At 49.3% G+C, this 12,462-nt stretch overlaps 1 protein-coding gene across 2 annotated transcripts; it reads left to right on the top strand.

Moving 5' to 3' along the window:
* The first annotated feature begins 9,831 nt into the window (after positions 1-9,831).
* ADM (adrenomedullin) lies at positions 9,832-12,169 on the top strand. 2 transcript variants are annotated; one of them, XM_032427124.1, is made up of 4 exons: positions 9,832-10,029; positions 10,487-10,605; positions 10,735-10,884; positions 11,093-12,169. In XM_032427124.1, the coding sequence occupies exons 2-4, from the start codon at positions 10,508-10,510 to the stop codon at positions 11,406-11,408; spliced, it is 564 nt and encodes a 187-aa protein (XP_032283015.1). In that variant the 5' UTR covers positions 9,832-10,029; positions 10,487-10,507; the 3' UTR covers positions 11,409-12,169. The 2 variants fall into 2 exon arrangements, with proteins under 2 accessions (XP_032283015.1, XP_032283014.1); XM_032427123.1 differs by having other exon boundaries at positions 9,840-10,029; positions 11,090-12,169.
* Positions 12,170-12,462: the final 293 nt, after the last annotated feature.

Genomic DNA, 12,462 nt, shown 5'->3' with positions numbered 1-12,462 from the left:
TCCGCCTTCTCTATTCTTTCTTTCTGGATCTGGGAAGAAGAGACAGGGATGATTGAGGGGTCTCCTGGGAAGTTTGCTTCTTCCCCTCCCCCCTCCACTCCCCTGCCAAAGACGAGATTCTCCCGCCCTCGACTGGAGCGTGGAATTTGCACTGCCAGGGCTTTTGCTGCACGTTTCCTGTTTATGTTGTGCAGATGGGAATTTTAGGAACATGCCACCGAGCAGGCGGGGGGAGGGAGAGGCTTTTGCGCAATCTTGAGGCGCCTCGTGCTTCAGTGCTGGGTGGGCTGGGGACGGTTGGCCTGGGCTTCCCCGGAGTGCTCGAAGTAGGGGTGGCTGGATTCCACCGAAGAACGCGGCATCCACGGGATCCTCCTAAACTGGTCGGATCCAACGGAGTAGGAGGGAGGAGGCTTTGTCTGTCTCCCAAGGGAGACCCTCCCTTCTCTCCTCTCCTTTCTCTCCTTGCAGCGGTCCCAGGGTTCTTGTAGCCAGAGCATGTGGTGACTTCCAACTTCCCTACTCCAGCACACAATAAAATGAATTAGTGGGTCTCATCCAATCTAGGAATTATCTAGGTCACTTTCTTGTTTGCTGCTCGTATTGATCATTTCGAATTTGGCTGGTGAGACACCCAGATGACTTTGTTTTGTCAGTTGTTAGTATCTGAGGAAGTTTTAGTAGTAGGATAAGTTACAGGTGGTAGACTGAAGTTTTGGGAATGTCCGTGGTTTGCAAATCTGATCATCCTCGTAGTTGCTTATCGCTACTCATTAATTGAGGACTTGACCCTTACCATTTATATCTAAGAGCTCTGACCAGTGTCTGGTGTACAGTAGGTGCTTAAATATTTTTAATGGGTGATTGTACAGTTTCCCCCCAGCTACCAACAGGAAGTTGCAATAGCTTGAACTCTGAACTGGGAGTCCAGAGGGTTGGAGTTTCAACTTCTGAAAGTTTAATTGATTATTTCCTCTTTCTGTGCCATGCTATCTTCATCTACAAAATGAGAGGGTTGGGCTACACTAGAAGAACTGAAATTCCCAGGAAGAAATACCTTAACTCTAAGAATTTGTTTGCAAATTGCCTGTTGTCAAACTGAATCAGCCTAGTTACAGCGGCAGAGGGAAGATAACAGATTAATCTTGAAAATAATTAAACCAAAAAAAGCCTCAGTCACGCCTCATGTAAGAATCCTCTCTATAACTTCCCTGAAGATCTCATCATCCAACTTGATCACTTTCAGTAAGGAGTAACCTTTCTTTCTTGGGAGGCAGCCCATTCCACTGTTTAAAAGCCCTATTGTTTAGAAAGGTCTTCCTCATTTATGTTAAGAGTTGTCCTGTAACTTCCCTTAATTTTGCTCTCTGGAACTACCCAGAAAAAAAAACAAAAAAACAGTCTTTCAGTTAGACTTTGACATTTTTAAGGCAGCTGTCATGTTCCTTGCCCATTTTACTTTTCTTTAAATTAAGGCAAAAGGGTACCTGGCTGGCTCAGTTGGAAGAGCATGTGACTCTTGATTTCAAGGTCTTGAGTTCCAGCCCCATGTTGGGTATAGAGATTACTTAAATAAATAAAACTTAAAAAAAAAAATAATGTGAAATTTACATATCGTAAAATTAACCCCATTAAAGTGTACAATTGGGGGCGCCTGGGTGGCTCGGTTAAGTGTCTGCCTTCAGCTCTGGTCATGATCCTGGGGTCCTGGGGTGGAGCCCCACATTGGGCTCCCTGCTCTGCAGGGAGTCTGCTTCTCCCTTTCTCTCTCCCTCTGCCCCTGCTCATGCTCTAAGTAAATAAATAAAATCTTTAAAAAAAATAAAAATAGGGGTGCCTGGGTGGCTCAGTCGGTTGGGCGTCTGCCTTCGGCTCAGGTCGTGATCCCAGGGTCCTGGGATCAAGCCCCCGCATCGGGCTCCCTGCTCGGCGGGGAGCCTGCTTCTCCCTCTGCCTCTGCCTGCAGCTCTCTCTGCTTGTGCTCTCTCTCTGACAAATAAATAAAACATTTTGAAAAAAAAAAATAATAAAAAATAAAAGTGTACAATTGGGTGGTATTTAGTAGATTCACAATGTTGTATAACTACCACTTCTATTTCCAAAATAATTTTGATCATACCCCGTAAGCAGCCACTCCCATTTCCCCTCCCCCAGCCCCTCTTAACCACCAATTTGCTTTTTCTCTATGGATTTACCTATTATGGATATTGATATAAATGGAATCATACAATATGTGACCTTTTGTGGGTTCTTTATTTAGTATAATGTTTTCAAGTTTCATCTATGTTGTAGCATGTATCAGTAGTTCATTCTTTTTATAGCTGAATAATATTCCATTTTATGTATATACCATATGAAATACAATGTATCTGTTTTTTCTTTTGTTTTCTGTGCTTTTGGTGTCATATCTAATTCCATTGCCAAATCCAAGGTCAGAAAAATTTGCTCCTGTCTTCTTCTAAGAGTTTCATAGTTTTAGCTCTTGTGTTTAGGCCATTTTGAGTTTTTGTACATGACATAGGAGTCCCATTTTGCTTTTTAAATGTGTTGAGTTTTATTTTATTAACAAGTGTTGGTTCAAATTATTTAAACTTTTTTTAATCAATATTTTATTAACAAGTGTTGGTTCAAATTATTTAAACTTTTTTTTAATCGAAGCTTAGTTGTTTTCAAGGCCTAGAATTAAATGCTGTGTGCTCTAAGGCATATTCCATCTGCTGGGTCATAGGTGGGCTGCCATTGCATTTCAAATGTGTGTTCTGTAGCATAGGGATTTTGACATGTCCCAGCTATATGTATAAAGGCACCATATGTTTATATACACATGTGAACATATTTAGCATACACTGGAGCTGTGCTTTGCTTCTCAGCCAACAGTTGCCAGTCTGCTGAAACTGATAAGCCCTGACAAGGCAGCTGATTACTGAAGTTGGCAGAAGGCCAGACCATCCCCTTGAGATAACCACCATGACCTTTCACCAAAGAGTGAGGGAGTAAAGCAATCCCAGATTTGTTTTACTGATGTCTGGCAGGAGCAGGAAGGGAAGAAGAATATGCAACACGATGATGTGTACACAGCAGATGCCTTTCATTCATGCTTTAGAAGAAAAAAGGGCCAATTACTCGTGAGCAAGAATTATCAGTCCTCTGCTCCTACAGTCAGCTGTTGTGGAGTGAGTGGTTGATCTCTACAGTCATTTCAAGTGCTTCCTGTGGTTAGCCACCCCAGTTCAGAGAGGCAGTCTGAGAGTTAGACTTAACCAGACGTCCACGGGCGGGGCTGGGGCCTCTTCAAATAGTCTCTACAACCAATAACAAAGGAGGCCATTTAGAAAACTGCCTGATCCATTGCCATATCTCCATCCATTCAGTTGTCTAAGTAATAAACTTAATGATCCTTACCCTTGACACATGCCTCTCTCTCAGCCCTACATTCATCACTCAGCCTCATTGATCCTACTTGCCAAATATGTATACTTCTCTCCACCCCCATTGCCACCCCACTATCTGAGCCACTATCGCTTTCCACCTTAACTATTGCAGTAACTTCCTAACTGATATCCCTGCTTCACGGGTGGTTCCAGACTTTCCATGTAGGTAAAACTTAAGGACAGTAAGTGAGCTATGAACCTTCCCTTCAAATTAAATTTGTATAGCAAACACACTGTTTCTACCTGGGGTGTATGTTTGGGGTACAGGAAGGAGGCTTCAGAGATGATTGATGGAAGTCTTCCTGCAGTTGCTTTCACACATGATTATATGAATAGTTGAATCCTGACACACATATTAAGTACCCCTGACATTAGCAGTTATAGTATAAGTATATAAGTGTATATAAGTGCCGTGAGAGTTTGCAGGCTGCTTTTACTTAGCTTGCATGTTTATTTGGTGAGCAGGACTGGCTACATAATTTGTAGAGCCCAGTGCAAAATGAAAACGTAGGACCCTCTGTTCAAAAATTATGAAGAATTTCAAAACAGGGCACCTGGGTGGCTCAGTTGGTTAAGCATCTGCCTTAGGCTCAGGTCATGGTCTCCGGGGTCCTGGGATGGAGCTCCACGTTGGGCTCCCTGCTCAGCAGAGAGTCTGCTTCTCCCTCTCCCTCTACCCCTTCCTCCTGCTCATGCCGTGTGTGTGTGTGTGTGTGTGTGTGTGTGTGTGTGTGTGTCGCTCTTGCTCTCTTGCTCTCTCTCAAATAAAATCTTTAAAAAAAAAAAAAAGAATTTCAAAACAGCAGGGCGCTTGGGTGGCTCAGTCGGTTAAGTGCCTGCCTTCGGCTTAGGTCGTGATCCCAGGGTCCTGGGATCCAGCCCTACATCAGGCTCTCTGCTCAGTGGGGAGCCTGCTTCTCCCTCTCCCTCTGCCAGCTCCTTCCCCTGCTTGTGCTCTCTCCCTCTCTTTGTCAAATAAATAAATAAAATCGTAAAAAAAAAAAGAGGAATTTCAAAACAGTGACAAACAGGGCATTAAACCAAGTATAGGACCCTGTGTGACAGAACATCGTGCATGTTCATGAAGCTGACTCTGTTGGTGAAGCTTAGGGTGGAATGCGTGTGTGTATGTGTATGTAGGGGTACATTAATAGAGATTTTGCGGGGACTAGGCCCTCACCTGTCTCTCCAGGGTGCCACCACTGCAATTGTTTCCCTTCTTGCTCTTCTTTAATCCAATCACCACATTAAATAGCCAAAATAGGGGCACCTGGGTGACTCAGGGGATAGAGCGAGTGACTCTTGATCTCACAGTCATGAGTTCAAGCCCCACCTTGGCAATAGAGATTACTTAAAAAAAAAAAAAAAAAGTAAATAGCCAAAATGATCCTTTAAATAAATGTATGTCAGATCATTTCTCTCCCAACTTTAAACCTGTCAATAGATTCCCATGTCATCATGAATAAAGTGCAAAATCTTCATCATGTCCCAAAGGGTCCTATTTACTCTAATCCTGATGACCTCTTTAATCTCATTTCATGCCCCTCTTCTTTCTCACTCAATACATTTCAACCATACTGATCTCTCCCTAATGTACCAAATGCTTTCTCACCCCTAAGGCTTTGTACATGCTGTTTCCTCCATTTGGAACATTAGATCCCCCTAGTTTTGCTTTTCCTTCAGAACACTTACCATAGTTTATAATCATGTATTTATTCTTTTGAAGATTTATTTATGTCTGCCTACCCCACCATGCTGTAGCTCGTTGAAGGCAAGAATGATGTTTGCATTGATGATTTCTGTATGCCCAACATTTAGCACAGAGCTAGGCATGTAATACATGCTCAGTAAATATTTGTTAAAGGAATAAATGCACTTTCAAATCATGCAGGCCCATATATAAGAATTGCCTCATTACAGCGGTTCTAATCTGATAGTATAGGGTCCCCACCTGGAGGCAGGTAGCATAACAGTTGCTCTTGTTAACATCTTTGGCTACAGATGAAACCCAAATGGTCTAATCATCTCTTTTATAATCCATTGGTAACCTCCTCAATTCTGATGAATCTCACAAAACTGTTGAGATCAAACAGGACAAATTTCTTGAAGTCATTTTGTCTTGTTCTGTTATAGCTGTTAGTATAATAAGCTTCCATATGTTTATCCTCTTCTCCATATTCTCTTTGACCAATAGCAACTTACATTCTTTAAGCTTCAGGTAGGTTTGTCTTCTGGCTTTATCACATACAAGGACTGATATTTTCTTTTTTTTATTAAATATATATATAATATTTTTAGTAAACTCTACATCCAATGTGGGGCTCAAATTGACCACCCCAAGATCAAGAGTCGCATGCTCTACGGACTAAGCCAGCCAGGTGCTCCAGAACTGATTATTTCTTCCATCTATTTTGTGCAAAAGCGCAAAAATGAGGCAGCAAATTGTATGCCTATTTTATCCTTAATTTGGTTTATGTACATGTGAATTTTTCTAGAAAGGATCTATATTTTATTAGCTCCTTGGAGAAGTCAGAGATCCCAAAAAAGTGTCAAGTTTTGAATCCTGTTTTACTTCTTCCTGTGAGTGACCAAATCTGCAAAGCTGATTGTGTCCTTTCCCTAAACTATTTTGTGTTATGACTCCAGGAAGTTTCTTAAACCTTGTTTTCAAATGAACTTTGTAAACAAGCCCTTAGCTCAGCAACGTCATTTTGAAACATATAAATAATAAATGCATTATAAAATTTCCTGTTTGAAAAAAAGAGGCATCTAACTATGCAATGCACTTAGCTACTCACTTTTATTCTTATTAATATCATTAATATCATATACTGCTTCTCATTATTTTTCTTCATGACCTGAGTGTGGTCACACTGGCTTTGGCTGAAAACCACCACCACAAATTTTTTTAAACTCCAAACATTACTAAGAATAAGGCTTGGATTGAAGGCCTAAAAATAATTCAGTTGGAATGTAAAGAAGAAATTGAGACACCAATACAACAAATATTTAGCATATTTGTGTCTTTATATGTGATTTCAGGATACATACATTTATTACCCTGCTCTGGGGTTTATTTACGATCTGACCCTTAAAGAATTCTTGGGCACAAAAAAAAAAGTGGATCTTCATTAACCAGAATTTTTTTCTTTTTTTGTCTTTCTCTTGACAGTGAGATTTTAAAGATGTTTCTTCCTTCCCTTCCTTCCTTCTACTCAACAGTGAATCTACAATCACTGCAACTTGGATGAAACTCCACGTTAACAAATCACCAGAAGCAGAACTCCCGCTGTGGTGTTTCCTTCTACATCCGACCGTTTAACTGAAAACTCAGTCGTGTGTGTGTGCGCGAGTGTGTGTGTGGTGTGTGTCTTTAGGGATGATTAAGTAAGCGAACCCGAGGTTACACAATAGATGCCAACACTTAGCAAATTTTATATACTTTTTCGATTTATACCCCACCCGACCCCCAAGGGGGACACTCTGGTTCCTGTCCGCCACCTACGCAAACTCAGGCACACGGGTACGCGCGCGTAATCGCGCGCGCGCACACGCGCATACACTTTCGAAGATACGCGTGTTCTAGCAAAATCCTAAGCTGCAACTCCAATACTTTGCTTAAAAAAAAATAATTGGCGGGGTTCTCAAGCGTCTCTAAACGCTAGAGCGTCAAGGCGCACCTGAGCTGATAAGAAGTGTGCCAAGGCTGTCAGGTGGGAATTCCTGGCGTCGTTGCTATGTCGCGGGGACTAGGCACTGGAGCCAGGAGGAGCGGAGCCCAGTCTCCACTCCTGGGTTTGCTGTGCTTGTTGAAGCAGCCCCAAGCTCAAAGCGAAGTTTGTATCTAGATCACGCTTCGCGATCCTGCAGAGGAGCTAGAGCGAATTCCCCCCACTCCCCACCCGCTCCCACGGAATCATGGGTTTTCCAAAAACACAGAAAGGAGGCAACGAGGTACAGCCACAGAGACCTGGGCAGACCGAACCCCCCCGCCCAGGGCTGGTGGGAACTGGAAGGAACGAGTCCAGACCACGGGACCTTCCCTGGCTGTGGGCCGGCGCTCACTGTCCTTGACCTCTACAGCAGTTGAGACGCGCGCGCCAGGGAAATGAAAGTAAAACCTGTCTTGGAGCGGACCCAACTGGGAGCTGGCGACAAGTCGCATCCGCAGAGAATGTCTTAGACAGGGATGGTGCAAAGAGCCTGACACTCAGGGAACAAACTGAAACGAAGAGATGGGAAACGGGAGAAAAGCAGACTAGTTTCGCTGGGGGTGGCTCCTGGAAACAGAGCAGGCGCACAGTAATACCTACTGTCTGAGGTGCCGACGGGCTAGCCGCCTGACCTGGTCCGCTGCAATGACAGCTCTTCGGCCCGCCAGGCGGCCGGAACCCAGCCACTACGCTGCTTTGCACCCCTCTGACCCCGAGCTCTTACCAGATCAGACCCAGCCCCGGAGCCAGGAATCTGTCCCCCACTGTCAGCGGGAACTCAGATCCATTCAGCTGACTCCCTTGGGGGAGGAGTCCCCAGGATGAATAACTTCAATCGCGGTCCTTCCTTCCCCGGGTGCAGTGTCCACGGTTCAGTCCTGAGAATGAAAAGGCCGGTGAACGAGCAGTGTGTGGCCCGGACCAGGCAAGGTACCCCCCCCCCCCGCCGCGGGCCCCCGCCCCCCCAGCGGCGCCCCCCCCCCCCCCCCCCCCAGCCAGCGCGCAGCCTCCTTTGCACTGGGTCTAAGAACCAGTTTGGCAGAGCAGGTAAGAAGCGTAGAGGTCTGCAGGGGGCACGTCATAGATGGGGAAACAAACTAGAGGGGAAACGTGATGTACCCACCTTCACACAGCCACAGGGTGGGTACTAGAAGCCGGTCCGCAGAGTCCAGTGGCCCCGCGGCCACCGCCTCTTAGTCTAGGCACGGGGCTTCAGGATTTGAGAATAGGGTAGGGGGTGATAGGATACCAGAGGCCCGAATGCAAGAACTAAAGCTTCGCGGGGCCGAGTTCCCTCCCAGTTTGGCCCTCAGAAGGGAAGTAAGAAGAAAGTAAAGTCAAGAAGGGGTGATGGAGGGCCGCCTGGGTAGCTCAGTCGGTTAAGCATCTGCCTTCAGCTCAGGTCATGAGGGATCCAGTTCCACGTAAGGCTTCCTTGCTCAGCGGGGAACCTGCCGCTCCCCCTGTTTGTGCGCGCTCTCTCTCTGTGGCAAATAAATAAAATCGTAAAAAAAAAAAAACTGGTGATGGAAGAACACAAACGGGTGACAAACGTGCTTGGGGGTGATTCATCATGAACAGGCATAAATCCTTGGGCGAGGGCTAGGACTCTCCTTTCCCCCTTGACTGCATGATGACCCCAGCCTAGAAATATCCACGCCGCGCCGGAGTCTGCGGTGCTTGCTTGCCAGGCCGAGTTAGGACTTTACTGCTTCCTGCGTTTGGTGTGACTTTGGTCAAATTCTTCCCGTCTCTGAACTTCATTTTCTACTTGGTGAAATAAGAACAGTAATGTTAACCTTCCTCGCCTAACTCAAGGGTAGGTGTCAGGATCAAAGATCAGGATGTGGCTGTGTTTTGTAAACTCTAAAGCGATTAACATACGTGAAGCATTAGTGTGCGCCCTGGCAGTAAATCCTCAAGTTTATAAATGGGTGAATGAAGTCTCCGAAGGCAGCAAGGCAAACTCTCAGGTTGTAACCTTGTAAGGAATAACTGGATTACTGGGGGTGGGGGTGGGGGGGAAACGAAACGGTATCGTCCGTTCTAATTTTGGTTATTCCCATATTTCCAAATAGGCAATTAAATTCTGAAACGTCAGATAATTCTCCCCTCCAAATCCCAATTCTCAAATCAGCCTTTCCGATCCGTGCCCCTATTGCGAAATCTTACTAGCCGGTCCCAGAACCTTGGAGTCTCAGCCTCTCTGGGGGTGTTGGCGAGCCCCACTCCTCTAGTCTCTGCTGGGTGTCCTGCCCCTGCGACTCCGCGGGAGTCTGGGGTCGAGCTCAGGTCAGGCGCCGAGCCGGCAGGGGGCGCGGTCCATTCGAGGCCACCGCTCCCGAGGTCCGGGGCTCCGGCCATGCGCGTGGTACCTCCCGCTGGCTCTTGCAGTTCCGTGCCAGTAGGCCTCGCACTCTGCGTTACATAGGTCCTGAGTAACGACCCCAAGAGGTTGTACTGGCCCCACTTCGCCCTGGTTTATATTCTGAAGCCTGTGCCCAGAGAGTCAGGATTGTGGCAGTTCCCACACCAATCTTTGGAGCTCATCTCTGAGTCCTCTGGGCACGAGGGACACTTACCCCCACCCCCCCACCCCCACACCTTCGGACAAGCAATGCGCGCGCTGGAGTGCAGAAGCCCGCGCGCGCCCGAGGGAAGAATGGGAGGGTGCGAGGGCAGCTCAGGCCCCGCCCCCTGTGCGCCTATAAAGCCGAGGAACCAGAGCCGGCCACTCAGTGGTTTCTTGGTGACACTAGGCGGAACAACTCGAGCCTTGCCACCTCTGGTTTCTCACCGCAGCTTGGACGTTGGGGTTTTGCCAGTGCCAGAGCGACGTCTCAGACTTTCTTCTTCCAGATCTTGGCAGATCACCCCCTCAGCAGGTAGGCGCCACAGGCGAGGCGGATAAGCGGTGGGGGAGGCGGGGGGGGGGGGGGGGACTTTAGAGTCCTGGAAACTGGGAGCGTGCGGAGTGAGGGGTACAACCCATTTTGGAAGGTCCTCTGCGGGTTGCGTCCCATACACTGGGCCCAGCCGTGCACACAACTGGAAGTGCAGAGACCCAGTCCCCTCTACTCCGCCACCCAAATTCCGAGAAGTCGAGCAGGAAACCTCTGGGAAGCCTGGCGCTGGGCAGAGGCCTCCCCTGCGGGGCCTGTCACCCGCCCGGCGGGTGCAAATGCCGCTGGCGCCTCTATGCGCCCGGGCGAGATAAGCGTCTGAGCCAGGCGGAGCGCGGGCTGAGTCTGCCCGCGCGGGGGCCCCCACACGCCCTCCGTGCCCCGCCCGGGCCGTGCTGCAGGCTGGGTGCTCACGCTCGGCCTCTCTCTCTCCTTCCAGGGTCCGCGCATCACCGCCAGCATGAAGCTGGTTCCCGTCGCCCTCATGTACCTGGGCTCCCTCGCCTTCTTGGGCGCCGACACTGCACGGCTCGACGTGGCGTCAGAGTTCCGAAAGAAGTGAGTCGCCGGGCAGCTCCTTCTCCAGTCCTTGTACCTGGGAGACGAGGGGTTAGAAGTGGATGGGAGCCGGTTGGGACCGGGACCTCTCCTGGATGCATGCGAAACGAGTCTATGTGTGTTTTCTAGGTGGAATAAATGGGCTCTAAGTCGCGGGAAGAGGGAACTTCGAGTGTCCAGCAACTATGCCACCGGGCTCACTGACGCGAAGGCCGGGCCTGCCCAGACTCTCATTCGGCCCCAGGACGTGAAGGGTGCCTCTCGCAACCCCCAGGCCAGGTAACTATGCCCTGCGCTGAAGAGGGGTGGGCTGGGGAGCTCTCCTCCACCACCCTGGCCCTGGGGATCGTCCGGGCTGTCTGGCAGTTCAGACGGCGTAGCAGTTTCCAGTCTCCTCCGGTCCTTGAATGGCTCGGATTCCTGGTGGCTGGGGCCAAAGCCCTACTTGATGGGGGTCTCATGTTACCTTCCTTCCCTTCCCCAGCAGTCCGGACGCCGCCCGCATCCGAGTCAAACGCTACCGCCAGAGTATGAACAATTTCCAGGGCCTGCGGAGCTTCGGCTGCCGCTTCGGAACGTGCACGGTGCAGAAACTGGCGCACCAGATCTACCAGTTCACAGACAAGGACAAGGACGGCGTCGCCCCCAGGAGCAAGATTAGCCCCCAGGGGTATGGCCGCCGGCGCCGGCGCTCCCTGCCCATGACCGGCCTGAGCCGGACTCTGTTGTTCCCAGAGTCACAGGCACGCGGGGCTCCGGCCTCCCGGGCGCATCAGGTGCTCGCCAATCTCTTTAAGATTTAGGCGCCTGTGGCAGCAGCGAACTGGCGCGCGTATGCATCCCGCTGGCTTCCCCCGGGGCGGAGGGCTTCCCAGGGCCAAGCCCCCCAGCGGATGGAAACCGGGCTGAGAGAGCCCTGCAGAGACCAGGAGTCCGGGAGGCACGGTCCAGCGGCGAGCCCTGGCTTTGCAGGAGCCCCTTCTCCTTGGAGGCACCGTTCCCTACGTCCCAATCCAGCCCAGGTGCCCGTGGGGGCAGAGGAATGCGAGGGAGTGTCTGCCAGGCTCACGGAAGGGAGAAACTGAGAATTAAATGCTTGAGACCCCCAGGGACAGGGGTCTGAGTCACTGCCGTGCCTTCCCACAAACTGATTTCTCACGGGGTGTCACCCCACAGGGGCGCAAGCCTCACTATTACTTGAACTTTCCAAAACCTAGAGAGGAAAAGTGCAATGCGTGTTATATATACAGAGGTAACTATCAATATTTAAGTTCGTTGCTGTCAAGATTTTTTTTTTGTAACTTCAAATATAGAGATATTTTTGTACGTTATATATTGTATTAAGGGCATTTTAAAGCAATTACATTGTCCCCCCTCCCCACTTATTTTAATACGTGAATGTCTCAGCGAGGTGTAACGTTGTTTGCTGCGTGGAATGTGTGAGGGTGTGCGTGAGAGACTGATTACCTCTTGTGGAAGAAGGAAACACAGTGTCTCTGTATATTTACATAAAATGGGTGATATGCGAAATAGCAAATCAATAAACTGTCTCGATGCTGATTAATTCTGGGCTCACGAGTCTTGGGAGGGAGGGTACCCCTGGTCCCAGCGCGTCCGGGAGCCTCGGGCTCCCGCCGCCTCGCGTGGGAGGGTGGCACGGCTGCGCGCGCGCGCTGGCGGATCCCCCCGCGGGCGGAGCTGTACCGAGCGCCGCTCTCCTTGCGGGGCGCGCGGAGCGCCTGTCCTGCTAGCGAGTCCGGGCTTCGCGGAGGCGCCTAAGGTCGCAGCCTCGCTTGGCGGCCGGGCCGGGCGGGGTAGGGTGAGCCCTAGTGGGGAGGCGAGCCTGGACTCTCCGGG

The sequence above is a fragment of the Phoca vitulina genome, unplaced genomic scaffold (assembly GCF_004348235.1).
Source record: "Phoca vitulina isolate PV1807 unplaced genomic scaffold, GSC_HSeal_1.0 scaffold36, whole genome shotgun sequence".
NCBI classification, from domain to species: Eukaryota; Metazoa; Chordata; class Mammalia; order Carnivora; family Phocidae; genus Phoca; species Phoca vitulina.
This window is presented reverse-complemented; position numbering and strand designations above follow the sequence as displayed.

What these genes read in the sequence shown, in the direction of transcription:
- ADM (XM_032427123.1), top strand. Translation starts at nt 10,508, where the DNA reads ATGAAGCTGGTTCCCGTCGCCCTCATGTACCTGGGCTCCCTCGCCTTC. An exon ending in GCGTCAGAGTTCCGAAAGAA is followed by an intron (nt 10,606 to 10,734) that starts GTGAGTCGCCGG and finishes TGTGTTTTCTAG; the next exon opens with GTGGAATAAATGGGCTCTAA. An exon ending in TCTCGCAACCCCCAGGCCAG is followed by an intron (nt 10,885 to 11,089) that starts GTAACTATGCCC and finishes TCCCTTCCCCAG; the next exon opens with CAGTCCGGACGCCGCCCGCA.